General features: G+C 46.0%; 1 protein-coding gene across 1 annotated transcript in view; it reads left to right on the top strand.

Moving 5' to 3' along the window:
- Positions 1–21,030, top strand: part of LOC120846088 — a 127,579-nt gene that overhangs the window by 8,495 nt on the left and 98,054 nt on the right. Inside the window, exon 3 of the mRNA XM_040217760.1 lies at positions 8,329–8,430. Within this exon, the coding sequence (XP_040073694.1) occupies positions 8,329–8,430 (102 nt within the window). The remainder of the gene's footprint in view (positions 1–8,328; positions 8,431–21,030) is intronic.

The following is a 21,030-nucleotide window of genomic DNA, read 5'->3' as shown; positions in this document are numbered from 1 at the left end:
CATCTAGTAAGTTGCTTATGCACACCTACTCTTCGTCATTTATTATGTTTTTAGACACCACTAAATATTCAACTGATGCTTACGTTGAATACACTTTCTGAATTCATCCTCATTAGTGCCATTATTTACATTGCTACGTGTCCGTTTCGTCATTTCTTTTTTCCTCTTACTTTCGGGTTCCTTCTGTTTTTCAGTTTACCGACTTCATTTTTTCTGAAAAGAATATGCAGAAACACCCTATTTTATGCTCTGCGGCAGAACAAAGTCAAATTTCCTTGATAGTCAAATTGTAGACTATAGTCTTTATTTGCAATCGCTTTTTATGCAACATTTCTTTCATGAAGTGTTTGTGATACCAGTTCCTTTGTCACTGCGCGCCTGTTCTTCGTTTTTTTATATGGTTGGTCGTCTGCGTCTGTTGGGTGACCGGTGCAGTTGGCGGACACTGTGTCGAAATTTCCAACTTCGTAACTTTAGGTACGGGCTTTCACGAGAAGTTGGCTTGGTCTCATGAGGTATTTATTGTCTGGAGGCTTTTGAATTAAAGCCATTTCGATTATTCGGTGAGTACTGCTTTTCCACAACGTTCGCTGGTTTTGTGACCTGCTCATCACCTACCTTAGCTTTGTGCTTCTACATTGATAGCTATCCTATGATTCTGTGGCTGTCAGTAAGTACTATAGTCATTATAAAACACTCTTAGGACCTTTGTTTCGTAAGTAAGGTTCTGTTACATCTTCTAGGCATTTCAGTTGGCAATATGTTTTGCGCTGTTTCCAAGTTTGGATTATGAACCAACTAGCCCAACTTCAAGCCTTGTTGCAGTTCATTTTTTCAGCGTTCTGTTCGTTCACTTCTCGTTGTTGTCCCTTGTCTTTTTGGCGCTGTTTCCAAGTTTGCATTATTAACCAACTAGCCCAACTTCACGCCTGGTGGCAATCGTAGTTAGTTAACGTCTAAATGACTATGTAAATTGCCTTCGTGTTTTTTTTTATGGTCTGTCTCTCTTAAGATAATCGGAGTCGACACCTGCCTGTGGAAGGCTGCTAGACTTTAGACAAGCTCTTTGAGGGCATCGCTGATAGTGACAATGTGATGGCCGTCCGTTGCATTGGTTGCAATCTCGATTATGTTGGAGGTTGATCCACTCCCGCCATTCAACGATGCACAGTTTTCTTTAAGATCGAGCTTGTCTCATTATATCGCCATCCCAAGCAGCACAAAATTTGGCCAAGCCTTCGCCAGTGGCTTGCGATGGTCTTTTGGTTAATTCCCAAAAAGTGGCCATTCATCGGCTATTGCTTGGCCGATGGTTGATGGCCAGTGGCCATTGGCCAATGGCCAGAGAAAGGCTAGTTATCGGCCAATGGCTCGCCACTATGGCCACTGACCAAAGCACCATTGCCAGTTGTTAGCCAATGAATGATCAGATCTGTGCTGCTTGGGATATTCCCGGAGAACCTGTCGAAATCGAAGACATGGTATTCATATTTCCTACAGTATTTTTGTGATGTTCTTACGAAGGCAGTAAAATTCATGTCTACTGTACGTCCTATCAGAATCCTAAAAGCAGTTTACTACCAGCAATAAGAAAACAACATTCATATACGGAAATCAAGAACATTGTGTGTTATCACGGTACTATTACCATGCTTACTCCTCTCGTCAATGGTATGAAGAGCTATGACAGTACAGAAAGCAACTGATGCGTTCTCTACAGGACAGCCCTGCCCACTAATCCCTGCTGGTGACAAGGTTCAGGTGCTTAGCACCGAATGTGTGATCTGTCAGATATTGCTACAAATAAGAAATATTTTTATTTTTAAATATGAAAAAGGACTAAAGTGTTGCAGGGTTTTAACACTGTAACTTACAAAGTTAAATCAACTCTGTTTGTAATTAATAATGTTTCACTAAATTTAGCACATACATCTAACTTATCTTTTTGACGTGGTGGGTTTGCATAAGATATGAAACTTGGCAACGTGGGTGGTTTTTCAAAATAAGGTGATAAAAGCTCGGTTAAAGTTCGGAGACCTGCGTTTGCTTATAATATTTTACTGCAGTGCTTAAACAACTATTTACAAATTACTCGGAGTTTTGTGGGACATTGCGTACCAACATATTTTCAATTTCGTTTCTAAAAAGTAAATTTAGGCAATCGTCTTCATTATTACAAACGAAAATTTACAACACAAAACTCAATATGAACTTTTGACTATTATTGTCTTTAATGACTTCGGAATAGCTTATGAATTCCATAAAAAAATATTTGCAGAGTATGTAGTTGTGCTTTTTGGTTTGGCATTCCATTTACACTTTAGAACTCTTGCTTAATTTATCGCCTGCTGTGCGTAAAAATTTATCCCAACATCCCATTTGTTTTTATATTGTATTCGGTCTTCACAATTCATCATATTTCAGCCTCATTTAAAATATATTATAAATGGTACTTCAAATATTTATAATCAAGCTCAGTTTTTAATTTCAGGAAAAGACTAACGTATATTTTTTAAGATGGTGATGTGCTCATTCGAGCTCCAAATATGGTCCTAAATATATTTACATGATCAGAGTCAACTGAATATATATATATATTAGCACATCAATATCGAATGCAATTTTAATTCGACAATTCATTAAGTGGTGCACATATAAAGTCCCCTAAAAATCCAAATGTCGCCAATTGAATTACAAGACCAAGATCAACCAATATGGGTATTATTTTATTCTTGGAACATTTATGACCAAAATGCACACTCACAGCGCCGACAAAAAAAATCTTAGGAACTAAAATGAGTAACGTTCTCATATATGTGTTTTTATAGAAAAGGGCTACAAAATTTAGAACCAGCTGGAATAAAAAAAAAACAAAACGAACCGCTATTTACAACTCAATTTTTTATGTATACCGGGGTGCTATCTATCTTAATTCGAACAAATTTGCCTGAACAAATTCGTAAAATATGCGCCAATACAGTTTGGGCAGGTGAGTTATACGACCAGGTGGACATCACATAGGTGGCTAATATTTTCGATTAGTCAGATAAATAACTAAACTTCTTTAATTAACTTTTTGGTTAGTAAAAATGACTATATGGCTTCGATTAGAAACATGCTTAATGTAATCGAAAACCACTATATTGCCCCACGATCAGCTGGCTAAGTAGGCAGCGCGCCCGTGGCCAACGGTTATCGTGCTTGCCTACCATGCAAAAAGCAGATACACATTTCTGCTGTTTCTGTAATGTCGCGTTCCGGTAAATTCGGAAAACTTGTTAGTTATTCGAGGCTAGAATGTTCTACGCGCCGAACCTTCTACTCCGATTGTTCCAGAATCCCACGCGTGGACATAAGGCGCTCCGCGTGCCGAGCCGGAGTCAGTCTCGCCCCAGCGCTCGATCCTGCTGTTTCGCCGACATTGACGCCCGCGACCCTAACATTCTTCGATTTTGTTTTGGGCAGAAGTTCCCCACATTATACGTTTAGACTCTCCAGTTATTCGCCGCAACAACATTTGTCGTTCATGATAATATCAGTCAATTTCAGTACGACCTATAGCCCGTGGAAAACTGGGGAGCGCACCAAAGTTACCACTCGTGCAGCAGGCGCAAAGCTAGCAGTGGCAAAACGCGGATTATTAGATAATCATCGCGTTGCGCCACTGCTAGTTTTGCGCATGCTCTATGAGTGGTAACTTTAGTGCCCCTCCCCTCCCTTCCCCTCTCTTCTACCCCCGAGTTTCCCACGAGCTTGAAGTCGTTCTAAAATAGACTGAGATAGTGGTTTTCGATTATGCTCAGCATGTTCCTAACTTAGACCATATGATTATTTTTACTAATTAAAAAGTTATTTAAGGAGGTTTACCTAATTATCCGACTTATCGAAAAATCAGCCATTTATATGATGTACCTCAGGCCGTATAACTCACCGGCGGAGCAGTCGCGCTCCAACCCATCCACTATATGGCGCTGTCATGTGCGATCGAAACAAAGCGCGTACAGTGTAGCTCTCGTTCTCATGCGAGTGTTTGATTCCACTTTATTGTTCTGTGGCAACGCTGGGTTAGTTTTGTTAAAGTCATTTACTTCGTTCCGAGTGGTGCGTGACTTGATACTCGCTTTTTCGAATCTGTTTTTCGCGTCGATACATATCGAAGTTAAGTGTTGGGCTAAGCGTCAGAGGCGTAGAGTTTCAAACCCAGCACCAGCGCAACCGCAGCGGCGCAAACGAGCCGACAATCTTTTTGGCGAAACAGATTAGCTGCTAAAATATATAATAAACTATAGAAAATCAATCAGACCTTTCGTTTTGTCCTAACACATTGATGCCTATAGCTCCCGCCCGCGCGTACCCGCCGCACCCGTGGTAATACGGAAACGTTTCATATACGTCTTTTGTTGTTTCGTAACAATAACCAAAATGGCCGACAGATAATTTCCAACACTGGCTAGAGCATCGTCAATCGGAGCTAGATTCTGCGGGGTTGATTTCCTGTAAGCGAACTAGATTGAAATGGGTGTTTTCGAAATGTTCAGTGACCGTGGTATTTCCTGAAGTACTGAAGTGCGCGTTCCACATAATTGTTTGCGTGATTGCTTTATATTTGCATCTTCATTATGTTGAAAATTACCTGAGACTGTGGTAAAGGTTTGTAAACTTAGTAGAAGGAAAACACAGAAAACGAAGCGTCTCAAACTCGGCTACTGAATATTTTTTTCTTCAAATCCTTATATACCCACAAAAATAAATCCGACCACTAATGTCACAGCACTATCGTTCGTTATACAACTAAACGAATATTTGATGTACATTTAAAAATTTATTTAAACCCATCACATTGATTCAGTGACGAATTGTCTTATGACAAATTGCACTACGTGACGAATACCTTGCAACGATTTGCCTTCATACTAATTGTCTTCATAACAATTCCCGCAGCCTAGAGGTAGTATTGGTCATTCTTCTCATTTCAGAACAATTCCCCTCTGTCCAACTTAATTTTGGGGAAATAAAAAATAACAGGTCGAAGCAGTGGGACCTTCAGTGACATCAGAACTTAATGTGCAGGTCTCTTGGGACAGCCGTGGTTCAACCGACCAATTAAATCGTGGTTCCAAAGTGTTCAGACTGTTGTATAACGAACCTCCCAAGAATTCCCAAAATGTTATCTTCTATCAGCAGTTTCACCCCCTCCCCTCCCCCCGCCCGTTAAGTAATGATACCTCCTGACATTCCACTGTAACTCCCACGTCAGTATTTTTCTTTCGCAAGACTCGCCTCTCTCTCTCTCTCTCTCACCCCGAAATGTTTAATAATCGACACATTGTTCGTTGCTGCTTGGTATGTTTGAAGCTCCGTGCTTCCTTCTTCTTATGATTTTGCAAACGCTAGTACTGTATCCATGCAATTAAACCATTAAACGTTTTCTTCAAAATACGTCGCCTCCCGGCTTCCCACCACCGAACACACGCGTTGTGATAGGGCAACAAACGCCTGGGCCAAGAGATATTTAACCGGGCAACTACAACCTCAGCCCGGAAAACGACCTGTCTTCTGTCCGCAGTTACATTTTATCGTCGATATGCTGGATTTTTAATTCGGGAACAAAATCTTGTTACTTCGGCAGCGAACAAAATGTCTCCAAAATGATGTGCTAAGTAGCATGGTTAAGAAATGCACACCTACATCGTAAATTAAAAAAAAAAAAAAAAATCAAAACGTGTGTCTATATGCAAAACCGTAAAAAATACTACTTCATACATTAGTTAAAAACGTGTAAATATTTTATACATTTATTTTTGTCTCTTGAACTTGTAATTCTGACTGTTCGCCGGGGATGCTACCACTCCCTGGGCCGGTTTGCTCATCTTGCGGCTGCGGACGCGGCCACGGCCAGGAGGGATTTTTACGTCACGTGACCAGCTCCATGGGGACAAGGAAGTACCTAACGTCCCTGCCTAATGGCGGAGAGATCCGCATCGCTTCAAGCACAAAAGCCTAATTTCGCTCGCAGAAACTGATTGGAGGGACTTTCAACTGGAATCTAATTGACCACCCCCCTTATACGGTAGGAGCGGCATGTAAAGTTACGGCCAGGGAGGGCAAATAGAAGCCAAAATAAAGAAAAAACCACACGAGATAAAAGCGGTAGCAGTATTTTTATATACCTCCGCCGGCGCAGCGCCTCGTGCCTTCCCTTGTGGTTGAGAGGTTAAAGCGCCGGTGCTTGTCGTCACGGCGTGAAAGTTCCGGGTTCAAATTGCGCTAAGGACTTCTTTTTTATTTTTTTTTTTGTATTTTGCGCGTGTCTTACTTTTGAACTGTGATCCTTTTTTGGAAATCATCCACTTGCACTACTGCGCCTTACACGCTTTTACTCTTAGTCCCAATTGTTCCATCGAAACACCGGGAAGAAGAAAAAAAAGATCAACGCAAGTTAACGCGCTAATGCAATCATTTCGTAATGTTCATTAAAAGGAAACCAAGCTAACAGCATCAGTATGGCTTTCGCACAAGCGGAGCCGAAACAAGCATCCTTTCCCCAGCATTTACAATTTTATCTGTTTTCAAATAACGCTCTTGCTACGATTCCTTTCAATAACAAGAGACGCCTATTTAGGACTAATAAAAACTGCAGTTGTAGCAATTAAAAAAAATAAAATAAAACAAGCAAAAAAAAAAGACTAGCAGCTGTGGATACATTGATTGAGCGAAATCCTACAGGCAAGGCAGCAGGTTAAACGTCTGAGAAAGTAGTAAAACTGAACTAAAAGAGATCATACTTTTACTTGCATGGAATGAGATAAAAAGTATATTTATACTCTTTACATTTTGTTGTGGCAATCGTTTTGTAATATTAACACATTACTTGTTGAATTTTAGTTAGACTAGCAGACGATCACGACCAAATGCAAAAATGAATCAGGCATCGACCATCGCAAACCCTCTCTCTCATGCAAACACCTAAAATGACTTTGGATCAAGAAATGGAATTAATTATATTTAATTCCATTTTTCCAAAGTCATTTTAGGTGTTTGCATGAGAGAGAGGGTTCGCGATGGTCGATGCCTGATTCATTTTTGCATTTGGTCGTGATCGTCTGCTAGTCTAACTAAAATTCAACAAGTAATGTGTTAATATTACAAAACGATTTCCACAACAAAATGTAAAGAGTATAAATATACTTTTTATCTCATTCCATGCAAGTAAAAATATGATCTCTTTTAGTTCAGTTTTACTACTTTCTCAGACGTTTGACCTGCTGCCTTGCCTGTAGGATTTCGCTCAATCTATGTATCCACAGCTGCTAGTCTTTTTTCTTTTTTTTTTTTGCTTGTTTTATTTATTTATTTTTTTTTTTAATTGCTACAACTGCAGTTTTTATTAGTCCTAAATAGGCGTCTCTTGTTATTGAAAGGAATCGTAGCAAGAGCGTGATTTGAAAACAGATAAAATTGTAAACGCTGGGGAAAGGATGCTTGTTTCGGCTCCGCTTGTGTGAAAGCCATACTGATGCTGTTAGCTTGGTTTCCTTTTAATGAACATTACGAAATGATTGCATTAGCGCGTTAACTTGCGTTGATCTTTTTTTTCTTCTTCCCGGTGTTTCGATTGAACAGGTGGGACTAACAGTAAAAGCGTGTAAGGCGCAGTAGTGCAAGTGGATGATTTCCAAAAAAGGATCACAGTTCAAAAGTAAGACACGCGCAAAATACAAAAAAAAAAAAAGAAGTCCCTAGCGCGATTTGAACCCGGAACTTTCACGCCGCGACAAGTACCGCCGCTTTAACCTCTCGACCACAACAGAAGGCACGAGGCGCGGCGCCGGCGGAGGTATATAAAAATACTGCTACCGCTTTTATCTCCTGTGGTTTTTTTCTTTATTTTGGCTCCTATTTGCCCTCCCTGGCCGTAACTTTACCTGCCGCTCCTACAGTATAAAGGGGCGGTCAATTAGATTCCAGTTGAAAGTCCCTCCAATCAGTTTCTGCGAGCGAAATTAGGCTTTTGTGCTTGAAGCGATGCGGATCTCTCCGCCATTAGGCAGGGACGTTAGGTACTTCCTTGTCCCCATGGAGCTGGTCACGTGACGTAAAAATCCCTCCTGGCCGCGGCCGCGTCCGCAGCCGCAAGATGAGCGAACCGGCCCTGGCCTAAAACCTAGTGAGTAGCGGGTTCTCCGTTGTAAAAGAAATAATTAAACCTAAAATAGCCGTGGAAGATAATGTTTATTATATATGTTGGGTGGACTATATACAGCCTAAACTTTGATGTAGAGCATATATCATATGCTAACACCTCACAGCAGTAAATCTTTTTTCCAGAATTATGACGGAATGAGTGTCGGAAATTGTTGGATTTCTTGCACAAAAGGCTCCAATAAGTTTTTGTTACCACATAGAGAATGTGACAGAATATTTGGAATTGTAAGTCACTTTTTATATTATATTGTTTCATGTACGCACTCCGAAACGCATTCACGTGGTTGGTTACTTTTCTGTATTAAATATATCAAAGATGATTGAGCTCTAATATATGTTTCCCGTTTTCTAATCAGATAAAGTAAACCTGACTCTCATTTCCGACATACAATGAAATTAGAATTCCGTTTGGAGCACTTGAGTGTATGTTGCAAACCTTACATTTTTTTTATTTGTGTTGTGAGTTTGTCAAGAACACCGGTTCTCCGTGTTAGCAAACACGTAGAGTCGTGATAGATATAAAGTCGCTCACGAAACGGAAATCGGAGGGTGCAAAAATTGTTGCACGCAAATTTGGAAGACAAGTTACACGAGAAGACTGATCCCGCGCAAAAGGCAACGTCCTCCGCAGTAAAATCAACGCAAACAGCACCAAACGTGCACTCTTGATATATATATATATATATATATATATATGACGCCGTGATTAGGACTTGACAGAATCATCGGATAAAAAGAGACTGGCTGTATCAGGTTTGGTTTTCGAAGCAACCGAGGCCTTCACGCACCGGTACAAAGACTGCTATTATAACAGATAAAGTAAACAGAAGCAACGTGCGGAAACCAGTGTACGTATGCCACCGGTCACGACATCCTTCTACAGCCACACGCTTGCCTCGTTCTTATTCACGAAGTTCCTGGTAGATTAATTCGTTCTTACATGCATGGAGTGAGCCACAATCGGCACTCGATGTTTAGTTGAGATTGAGATGTGCACCGACACGAGCATCGGCCGACGTACAGTCGGGAGCAAAAGTTTGCGGGGCACGGGAGCGCCGCCGAAAAGACTGGCTGCGCCTTCTCATGGCACGTTGCTGCTCTAAGACTCACGCTATGCGCACGCGCTTCCTTTCTTGCTCGCGGTCATGCTTTTTTCGCTCGCTTCCGTTCGACACGCACGATATATAACTGGGACTGGCGCAAGGTGCCGCGAAATGTTATCTGTAGCATGCGCGAGTTTCGTCACCCACCACGGTGGCTGAGGCAGACGCGCGGTGTGCTGGCTGTCATAGCGGCACCTTGCGCCGGTCCCCGGTTATCTCGTGCACGTCGGGCGGAAGCGAGCGAAAAAGTCATGGCTTCGAGCACGAAAGGAAGCACATTCTCGAAGCGTGAATCTTGAGAGCGGCCGCGCGTCGCAGAAGGCGCAACCAGTCATTTCGGCTGACGCTCCCGCGCCCCGCAAACTTTTACCGCCGACTGTACACGAGCAAACTCACCGCGATCTTGCTTTGCCCGAATGCCACAACACAGCGAACAGCCCACATAATTTTCAGCCTCCGCAGTGCTCCGTTCCCCACATACACGTAACACGACAAAGATCGGCGAAAATCAGTCTTCGTACAAAGCTGATCAAAAACCGCGGAAACAGTCAACCAGCCTCGGCGGCTGCCGCGGCTGCGCCATAGCGTAGAAAACCCGGAGAGGGACGGAACGGACGGAACTCCCGAAGTAACGTTGCGACATCGCTCCGTCCCCCTCCGGGTTTCCCCGCCGAAAAAAAAAAGAAGGCAATAGGAGTTGCTGTCTGATTTTCGTTTGCGATTTCTTCATACAATTTGGCCGCTTTTCGCAAATGTGTTTCAGTCATGACTCATTACGTAGAGTCCGGCGCCGTCGCTACACAGTAGCGCACCAAAGTATGGAGAAAACTAAACTCAACGAACTCAAAAAAAAAAAAAAAGGACCGCGGACTTAATGGCGTACTGCAAAGCATTTGAGTACTGGCAGTATTTGACACGAAGGTCGAATCGATCAATTTCAAGTTTCCTAAATTTACACAAGTCTACCATAACAATATGAGAGTGCACGGAAGCTAAATGTCGGCTCGGCATAAACGAACAAAAAAAAAAAAAGGGAATTTTGGCACTAGTTTCTTACACTTCGGTCAAACGTATATAGTATACCATTGTGAGCACTTGAAACCTCATTGCACTGTGTCGCTTTGCATGTTTCGAAACAAATTGCACCTGAACAGCACGTTATGTCGAACAAGCAGCTACCGAATAAATCGGCGTGCATGGTCCTCGTACCGGACCAGGGACCTCTGCCTTTCCAGCGGAGCGCTAAACCAAGAGTGTTTCACGTAGCCGAATAATATTTAACTAAGAAGGGAGCAAGAAAAACGTAGAACACCGACACACTACGTCTCATGATAATGCTAGAGTAACACTCGAAAGCAACAAGGCAAAGACCCCGTTACCCTAAACGCTACGCACCTCCAGCGCGAGGCGAACACCGTCTGCACACGCTTGTGGCGAGCAATGCATAATAGTGAATCCAGACAACTGCGCGACTCATCTAAGAAAACAGTGGTGCGACAGGTATTCATCAAACAGTCGAAGGAAGGGGATGTAATGCACTTACCGTGAAATCTCCAGGTTTGAGTGCGGCGAACCAAAAACACGTCCGCAAAGTCGCCGAATTGCGCGGGATCGGCCTGGTCTCGCTCACTGCGCATGCGCCAGGGGTGCCTTCACGCGGACAGCGTCCCACGGGAGCGCGGGAAAGAAGTTCACGTGATCTTCCGCCTCTCCGAATAAAAGGGCTGCATTGACTGCGCCTGCGCAGCGCGCCCACTATGTCTGTTCGTTCGGGTGCGGTGGAGGGGTTTACGGCAAAACGGCAACGACGGCTCGCGAGCGGCTCTGGTCCCGTTGGCGCTCCCTGTAATTTTACGGGTTTTTTTAACAGTGCAGGCAACTGGGGGCAATTCGGCCGTTTTTGCAGCTACCATACAAACTAATTTCCAGTAATTGCGCATCTTCTAAGAAATATGCCTGCATGCGTGTATAAACTATATAATTAATTCACGAAGAAGCTACATTTATGTAAAGCAACCCTGTTCCACAAGCACTTCAAGGATAATCAGACACAGGGTCTTTAAAACATCTGCGAACCAGCGCATGCAGAGTGGCAGCGCAAAGTCGGGTTCGCGAGCTAATTTGCCGACCACCCATAGGCCCTTGATATAAATGCCTCTTGAAATGCCTTGAAAGCGGGATGTAATATCGTTCTAAATCATGAACATGCAAGGAACTGAATTGCAGCGTCTGAAACACTTGCGCCACCGCTTCACCGATCCCTCGCAAAATTGCCTTGTGTCGTGCGTACGGACGGAGAGGTTCATCGGCGGAATTGCCTCCGCCGATAGCTTTCGGTATTTGTAACCCAATTTCAAAGGTAAAAGTGACAAGCAGGTTTAAGAAATGTACGTATGCACGTCAATATCGGCCTAACTCAACGTCTTGTACACCGGGTAAACGAAGCCCAGCTTCTCGAAGAGCTTGCGTCACACAACGCCAAACCAGGAAACCGGTGCTGGGAAGCGAGCCGATGCGAGATCGTGGAGCGGAGTCATCTCCTTGACGTCACGGTACGCCTCACCGAATCAGGGCGCGGCGACCGCAGCGACGCTCGTGTTCGCTCTCGGGGCTAATACTGGGCGTTCCAGCTGCGCGCATTTAAGGATAAGCTGCCAATAAAAGCAAACCTTACAAAGGAACCTTTCAAGGCTCTGTACATTATCTGGTGCTGTAGATTTGAATATGTCCTCCAGGCTATCGTCACTTGACTTCAAGGTTCCGTTGTCAACAATAATACTAAAAGAAAACCCTTGAGGCTGCGAGCTGAATATTCCTTGGGCTGATTTTTAACTCAACCTGCCTTATTTGGCTCGATACGATTTCGAAACGGGTTTGGTGCTCCTAAAAGGAATTTTAGTGTACACCAGTGTCGTTCATTTTGACGAGGGTGAAATTAAACTTCGTACAACTCAGCACAATGCCCATCAGCTGTTGGAAACTAGACGGCGAACTGAACAATTTAAATGGCAGACAACTGAAACCGATGAACCCACTGTGACAGGTGAATGCCGTAATTAAAACATTGTCTGCTGCCACCGGAAGTAGCAGAAAAACCCTGCTACAATTAAGTGTTGTGAAGACACTCGCGCTGCCTAGCGAGTACATGATAGACTCAATGGATGCCAAAGGGTACGCGTTCCTTTTTGTCATCGAATAAATTAGGCGGTAGTCAAAGCAAAGGCGCGCTGTGCCAACTTTATTTGGCGCTAAGACCACAGAAATGCACAGGGGCTCAGCAACAATTGCACGGTTCCTGTGTCCAGTATTTCATCAAAAGCCGAGCCTAGGAAATTTGTTTTTTTTTGCACGCTAAGGGGTGTGGGGTTACAGCCCCACGGCTTGGTGTTTCCCGTGTCGATTTCGTGTTGTAGAACACTCGTGACGCCAGGTCTTTCACTAAACAAAGCTGCGTGTCGAGACAAGGCGTTGGCTAGCATCCACTGCTGTTCTTCCGGCCTCTCAAAAGAAGCGAGGATGACTTCGACGTTAGTTGGCGCGACCCCCGCAGCTAACACCTGCTCGTGTCCCGGTCCACAGAGTGAGCATTATGTCCTCTCTTCCAAGTTCAGTGGGGTGGCAAAAAGAATAAGAGAGTCGGTGGGTTGCGATTATACCCGTTGTTCTTTAAGTCTTGAATCATCCCCTCACGACATACGAAATCTCGTCCTAAGATAACTTGAATAGATATGCCCGGCATGTAAAAAAAACGCTCCTTTCTGCGTCCAGCGTTGAGGCATAGGTAAAGGTGTACTGCGCCTTGCGCTCGGCCCATCCTGCCGCTAGGCGCAAGTGTTACAACAGACTCTATATAAAGGTTTCGCTTGAGACAGTTTCTAAGCACACTTCCTCCAAATAAAAAAAAGAGTCGAGCCGGTGACAATTAGTTTATAGTAATTTTTACTACCAATCTGGAGCCGCAATTACGGCCCCGCGTCAGGTTTTTAATTCTGAGTCCGACAGGCCGACGGAGAAAACCCTAGCCGGTCCTTAAACCCAAAACCAGCCAGTCGAGAAGCTGACCTTGGGCCGCGGAAGCGGATGACAACGGTCAATCGGGGGACCCGACTAGAGGTGCCGGCCTCTCATGTTTCCCTGGGACTCCCGGGAATCGGCCTCTGTCCCCGTGAATTGTCGTCTGATGCGCACAAGTTGATTATACTTGTAGCACCTGACGTGCCCTCGTTTGTTATGTACAGGCCCGTCGGTAACCTCACATGATGCAAAGCCCCGCCTTTCGATCGTGCTCGTCGTAACGAGCTACGTCCTCATGGAGATTGAGCGTACAGCCGTCCCTACGTGGTTTCCCTCAGGCCGAGTTTGCGCTCGCTAACCTACTCCTGTACTCGCAAGCGAAAGGATCGAGGACACAAGGCGGGAGGGTTACACCGTTCTCACACTTCGCGACGCCCATGTACGATATACGGATATCGGCATGAGCGTCGGCGGTCCGCCCTGTCCAAGTAAAACCAGGCTTCAGTAACTCCTCAAGCCTCGGAGGGTGGTGATAATGCAGTTCAGCAAGCAAGCCCGCTTGGAATGTCCGTACCGTCCTGACAAGCTCTTCCAAATGCCTGAAAATATCGTCAGCGGAGGTATACCATAAAATTAGGGTGCCACTGATCAACCGCCCTCACCACATTCTCCACGATTGTAGCAGAAACATCAGCACACGTGTACAGAGCGCGACACTGTTAGCGCGAACAAGCGATCGCCGTTTTTTCTAGTTTTTCTCTTTGAAACCAAGGGATGTTATACAAGTTATTATTGCTACGGAAAGATCTCATTTAGTTCTATATAATAAGCGATAAAAGTTCGTGCTCGCTAATACTATTTAAAAGTAAAATGCAAAAATGCGCCGATGTCGTGTTCGCGCTAACAGTGTCGCGATGTGTACATCTCCAGGGGCGCGCTAACGTACTCCATGAGGTTCTCTTACGGGTGCTGAGTGCGGCGGCCTCATTCGTCTCTGATCCTCATCTCGTAGTCCGGTGCGAGAAACTCCGCTCTGAATTGCGCCTAGAAGTCTGCCATTGATCGGAATGGCTGTTGCAGTCGTCCCCAACGTGCGGCGCCGCCCGTCAGTGCAATCGATACGATTCTCGAAATGGTCTTGTAGAAAATCGTCTACACATTTTCCGTCGGAATAACCCGTACACGAAGATGTGGGTATGTTAAAACGTGGCAGAAGTACGGACGAAGACGCCGCATTTCCACCATTTGGTGTGGTGCCCGATTGTTGCTAAACCATATCCCACATCACCGTCATGATACGCACAGCCACATGCGCGTCTCCGCCAGCTTAGCAGAAGGGAGACACTGGCACACAAGGGTCCTTCTGTGTAGGTGTATGAGCGAACTATACTGATAACATAAAAATAAGCAGTACAAAGTAATCAAAGAGCAATATTTTCATAGCCAGGATTCGAGCTCAACTTTACTCATAACCGTAAAACTGCCCTAAAAGTGCACCACTCCATTATTTGTTTCACACTCCACCACTCCACCTTGTCATTCAGAATTTTGGTTGCAGCGATTATTAACCTTTTCTTCCTTGCGGACCCCGTAACCGACTCAGAGAAATTTAAGGTACATCCACTGAGTACAATATTCATAGCGTGAAATTATACAGAAACAGTTACGCCAATCAGTAAACATAAAAGTGGACTATATCTTTCAGCTGCCCTGATTATGTTATAGCCGAGTAGGTTCTTGATATGAAATGCACTCGCAGTACACGGCGAGTGTGGAAAGTAGTTTTGCATGCTGTAAACAAGGCTGCTGACATAAAGCTCACTGGAAGAAAATATAAGTCGTAAGTCTGGCTCAACATCATCCTGTTCTGTTACTTTAATCTGATGGGATCCAGAGCAGAAAACATCACCTCACACAGGAAGTTCACGTAAAATTGCAGCAAGCTTCTTTTTGCTTTCCGGCACATGTGAGCATACTATGAAAAGCACTCGCATACGCAAATTGCTAAGGGTGCTATGCTAGAACAGTTATTGCAGAGATGGGCTGCAGAAAATCGCAAGCAGCGCGTCGTCTTCTAACGGCTTTTTCTTGAAATCAATTATTTATGAAGCATGTGTCGTCAAAGAGATAACGAACTTATCTTCTCGCTTATTCTCTCAGGGATTGCAATGTTTCTTGAATCGCGGTCTTCGACGTTTTTGGCAGATCCACTTTAGGGGACTAGTCGAAATTATTCAGCTGAGAAAAGAGTCTATAAAACCTTCTTCTTTATCCGGCTGCTTTAAGCTTCAACGTTCTTGATAATTACATCGATCGTGTCGTGCACACAGAAGATTGTGGCTGCTTTCCTTTGAAATGACAAGTTCAGCTGGCCATTTCAGAATCCTCGAATATGCGCGGACGTCCCAGAAATTGGGCCATGTACGGGCTTTGTGGGGTTATCCCCGTGCAGCTCCCCCCACCCCGAGCGACACAACACCATTCTCAATATGAGCATTTAATAACTCACACTGATGAGCCATCTTGTCTATGCCGGTCGCGCCTCACAATATCAACACGTCCGTCAGCATCCAGTCCGCCGCACCACTTCCCGTCCCAACCGACTCCGCGAGCACCACCGGTATTTCCCTCGCAACCCTTGTTTCCCGGCGCACGGCCAACAGGTGCCTTCATTCCGACGTGGGTGTCTTGTCGGCTCCCTATTCACCCCGTCCAGGAAGGGGGGGGGGGGGGGGGGGGGGGGGGGGGGAGGGACGCCCGCCGCCGCCACCAGCCGACCACGACAAGATCCGATCGGCCACCGAGGGTGCCGACGGCTCGCCCTTGAGCCGACCTCGGGCGCCGGCGTCTGGTAATAATCAGGCGGCGGCAGAGTAGGTCCCCCCCCCCCCCCCCCTTTCAATCCTCAGACCCCGACGCCGCCAAGAAAGAGTCCAGGTAAACGTCTATAAGGACGGCGACGGCGGGGTCCGAGTAAGGAGGGGCCCATGAACTCGGTAGCCCGTACTGTCTCAGACTGCCTCAGCGGCGGGAGCCCCAGGGCCCGCGGGATCGGCGCGGTTAGGGGCACCAAGGCTGGGGCCGGAGTCAGAAGCTCCGGCCGCTCCCTCCGTAGCAGCTCGAGGGCCGCCTGATGTCCCCCGCGGCGCAAGCGGCCGCAGCCGCTGCGTCTTTCTTCCGCTGATCCCTCTCCGTGTGGAGCTTGCCCCTGGTGTGGGCCTCCTGGCATACCACCAAGACGTGGCAGACCGGACAGACGGCCGCCTCCTCCTCCGCCGTGAAGAAGGCTGGCGTCTCGTCGTCCCGGTCCGCCAGGGTCAAGCCACGGAAAAGTGGCCTCACCCCAGACGGGTTGGCCCCGCGGAAGGAGAGGTACTGGTCCCTCCATCGTGCGTGTGACGCGTAACCCACTGCCCCCCTCCCGGAGACCACCGTCCACGTGGCAGCCGACCGCATCTTCTTCTTGGGCTCCTCCGGGGGTTTGGGCCCAGTCGGAGGCGGTTGCGCGGAGTGGGAGCTTGAGCGCCCTACCCGGCCCGACCGGACGCGCCTAAAGTCCCCAGGCGTCCGGTTGTCGTTCCTCCTGTCCCAGGAGCCGCGACCAGCCCTGGACCGCGGGCACGGGTAGTAAACCCGCTCTGTCGTCCCAGACTGTAGTAGTAGTAGTAGATTGGGGTTTTGTGGCGCAAAAGCAACTAAGGCTATGATGCGCCAAGAAATGATACTATTGCAGAAGAGGATTTTGCAGAAGAAAGAACTTAAGTAGCTGGTAATTTGCAAAATGTATAAAATAAGAGTAGGACCTTACATAATAGATAATGCTACAATTGGTGTAAAAGATCAACGCTTTTTAAGAACTTAAAAATCTGGGTGGGTGGTAGTAGTGGCTCATTTCCAAGTAACACACATAGATGTAAAGGAACATGCTCTTTGTACAGTTGGGAAAAGTAGTGGAGGCGTCTTTCTTCATACGCAGGACATTCTAGAAGGATATGTGAGACACTCAGCGGTTCCTGGCAATGTTCGCATTCATGAGGGTCCTCCCCACGTAAGAGGTGTCCGTGCGTGAGCCGCGTGTGTCCGATGCGTAGTCGACAAAGGACTACCTCTAAAAACCTGTCTCTGTGCCTAGCACTCTGCCGTTCACTAAGAAAAGGCTTAATCATGTGCAGTTTGTTTGACACCTGTAGGCTCCATTCTGCTTGCCATTATGCTTTAACATGGTATTTAATTAGGGCACAGTAATCTCTGTATGGGATGCTACTAATGTCTACAGCACGGGAGCCAGAAGTGCCCGCAGCACGATCTACCTCTTCGTTCCCTGGGATTCCGGCATGGCTCGGTACCAGCAGAATAAAACATTAGATCCTTTTCTGGTTGCTGCTACTATTTTGTTTTGTAATAAAACAACGAGGGCATTCTTTGGCGTTTCAAGTGATGTCAGAGCCCGCAAAGCACTCAGTGAATCTGTATATATAACTGACCGAGAGTTACTTGTTTGGATGATATGATCTACTGCAAGCAGAAGGCCATGCAGTTCAGCAGTGAAAACAGTAGCGGACGAATTAAGCCTACAAACACTTCTTACTGAAGGTCTAATCATGGCACAGCCAACAAATGATTCAGTTTTTGTGCCGTCTGTGTAGTAGTGGGAATGAGGATCGTGTTCCTTGTGGAGTTCAAAAAATTCTTGTCGCATGACCTCAGTTGGGGTATCCTTCTTATTGAACTTTGTCAACGAAAAATCACAACGTATGCAGTTAAAATCCCATGGTGCCACCGACCTTGCAACTGTAGCAACTGGAAGCTTACTCTCTATCCCAAGAGACTCTGCCAAATTCCGGTTTCTCATCGCGAATGGAGGGATAATGCTAGGCTTGTTTTCGAATGTCTTATGGTATTTAGTGCTCTCCACAGCCTCCCGGGCTGGATGCTGAGCGACTGAACGTATCCTTAACGAATACATAAGCCCTAGGGAGAAACGCCGTCTGTCAAGGGACATCTCATTTCCCTCAGCATAGAGACTGAGCACAGGCGACGTTCTGAAAGCTCCAATTGCTAAACGAAGTCCCTGATGATGAATGGGGTCCAGTGCCTTAAGAGCTGATTGCCTAGCAGATCCGTATACAAAGCTGCCGTAGTCCAGACGTGAGCGAATCACAGAGCGATAAATTTGTAAAAGACATAGACGATCAGTGCCCCATGTCTTGTGGGACAGAACTTTAAGGAGGTTTAGTGATTTCTGACATTTTACTTTCAGATTCTTTATGTGAGATATGAAGGACAGTTGACGGTCGAAAATAAAACCCAGAAACATTTGCTCCTTCTTTAACGGGATGGGAGTCTGGTGCATTCGTAAAGAAGGCTCTACGGAGATTCCCCTTCTCCGAGAGTAGCAGACACACACTGTCTTATCAGGAGAAAACCTAAAACCATTTTCATCTGCCCACTTCAAGAGGTTGTTGATTACAACTTGGAGTCTACGTTCACAAATGGAAAGATTGCATGATGAAACGGATATCTGGAGATCGTCCACATGAGCCTTTTATTAATGATGCGTTCAAATGTCTTGCTTAGACAACTGGTGAGGGCAATTGGACGGTAGCTAGATGCGGAGGAAGGATCCTTCCCGGGTTTCAGAAGTGGTACGACTGTGGCTACCTTCCATGCCAGTGGGAATCTGCCCTCTTGCCAGACACGATTGAAGAGGTATAGAATAAGAAGTAGTCTAGAAGGGTGAAGGTGCGTAAGCATCCAGTAGTGGATACCATCCGGTCCAGGAGCTGACGGTTTTGTTGAGCGAAGGACCATTTCGAGTTCGTGCTGCGTGAGGGGTTGATTGTAAGCCTCAAAAACTGCACCTCGGGTCTTCACGGCATGCGCTTCCGCTCGCTCTTTGTATCTAAGAAATGCTGAGGAAGAGTTTTCCGAACTTGATACACAAGCAAAATGCTGACCAAGAAGATTGGCCTGACCCTCTAGGCTCTCTGGACAGACCCCATTGTTGGAGAGAAGCGGGACTGTGAAAGCATGGTATCGCCCTTCAATCCGATGCACTTTATCCCAGACTTCTTTCAGAGTTGCAGTACTATTAATTGAAGAGGCGTACCCCTGGAAATTCTTTCGCTTAGACTGGCGGCGAATGCATCTTGCCCGAGCTTTCATATGTTTAAATGTGAGGAGATTACTCTGCGTGGGGGTAACGTCAGAAAATACCCCACGCTAAGTTTTGTTTTTTTCTCGATTCAGAACACTCTTCATTCCACCACGGCTTGGGTCTCCGAGGCAGGTGCGTGGAAGTCATAGGAACAGCAACAGATGCTGCATAAAGAATAGACTCATTTAAAAGTTCTGTAACTTGGTCCACCGATATTTTATCAAATGATGTACATGCAGGCTGAGTCGCCGCGGTAAAAACCGACCAATCTGCTTTCTCAAACTTCCAACGGGCAGTCCGCATCGGCACGCACTTTGGGGGAAGGTTGTTTTTCAAGAAAATCGGAAAGTGATCGCTTCCATGTGGGTTAGTATCAGCGACAAATGAAAAGGAAGTAAAAATGGAAGCGCTACCAATGCAAAGATCAATACACGAGGATGATAATGAGGATGGGCTAAAATAGGTTGGTTCTCCCGTGTTAAAAAGGCAAAGTGAATGCGACGTTAAAATTGATTCTATCATTCGACCACGGGCGTCAACGTGGTCACTGCCCCACAGAGAGTTGTGGGCATTAAAGTCTCCAAGTAAAACAAAGGGCTCCGGGAGTGAGTAAAAGATCATTAAAATCGCTTAAGTTAAGAGCAAAAGAAGGAGGTAAGTACAAGGAACACACAGTGACCACATTGTGAAGGAGGAGGTGCACCGCCACTACCTCCAGTTCAGTGTCTAAGTCGATCGCATAGCAGGAGATGTGCTTGGGAACAATAACTGCAACCCCTCCTGCTGAAACAGATGCATCGTCTCTACCTTTTCTAAAAATGGAATACCGCCTAAGCAAATTTGTATGACTTGCCTTGAGATGAGTTTCCTGCAGGCATAGAGCTTGTGGCCGATGTTCCACCAAGAGGAACTCCACATCGTCAAAGTTCCTCAAAAAGCCACGACAGGTCCACTGAATGACTGCAGTCCTTCTTTATGGAAGTAGCCCTACTCAAGAAAGGGCTAAGGAAAAAAAATCATTTTGGAGGAACTATTGGTTTTCTCCCCTTCTGATTTCGTGTTACTGTGTGCCAATCTATCTCATCTAGGTCGGTTTCTGGAGCAGAACAGGCGCCAGCATCAGCTGTCATCTCTGCATCCAGAGCCTTCTTGGCAAGCTTGCCAGGAGCCTGAGAGCAATCAGACGACCGTGGGGAAACCCCCGGCCTCTGCCTTGCCCTGCCGAGGGGGCGGTCGACGTACCAGGCCGACCCACTGCCCCGTTTGAGTCGCCCACTGCAAGTGAACCGTGCTGCTTCCTCGGCGAAGTCCTCCCCAGAGATGCAGAGCGAGGAGCTCGCTCCCCTGCATGAGGGGACGGCGCAGGAGGAAGGGACGATAGAGCCACCTCCATCGCCTCAGTGGCACCTCGGTCTTTAGTACCACGGAGTGTGTCAGCTGCTTTTGCAGCTGAAAGTGAATTCCCAGCCAGAGAAATCTTCAGCCTGGGCGAAGGGGACTGCAGCTGTTTCCCATGGTCTGCAAAAGACAGATGGGTCGCCACTGACGCCT

The sequence above is a fragment of the Ixodes scapularis genome, unplaced genomic scaffold (genome assembly GCF_016920785.2).
Source record: "Ixodes scapularis isolate PalLabHiFi unplaced genomic scaffold, ASM1692078v2 PGA_scaffold7__128_contigs__length_106722199, whole genome shotgun sequence".
Lineage (NCBI taxonomy): Eukaryota > Metazoa > Arthropoda > Arachnida > Ixodida > Ixodidae > Ixodes > Ixodes scapularis.
This window is presented reverse-complemented; position numbering and strand designations above follow the sequence as displayed.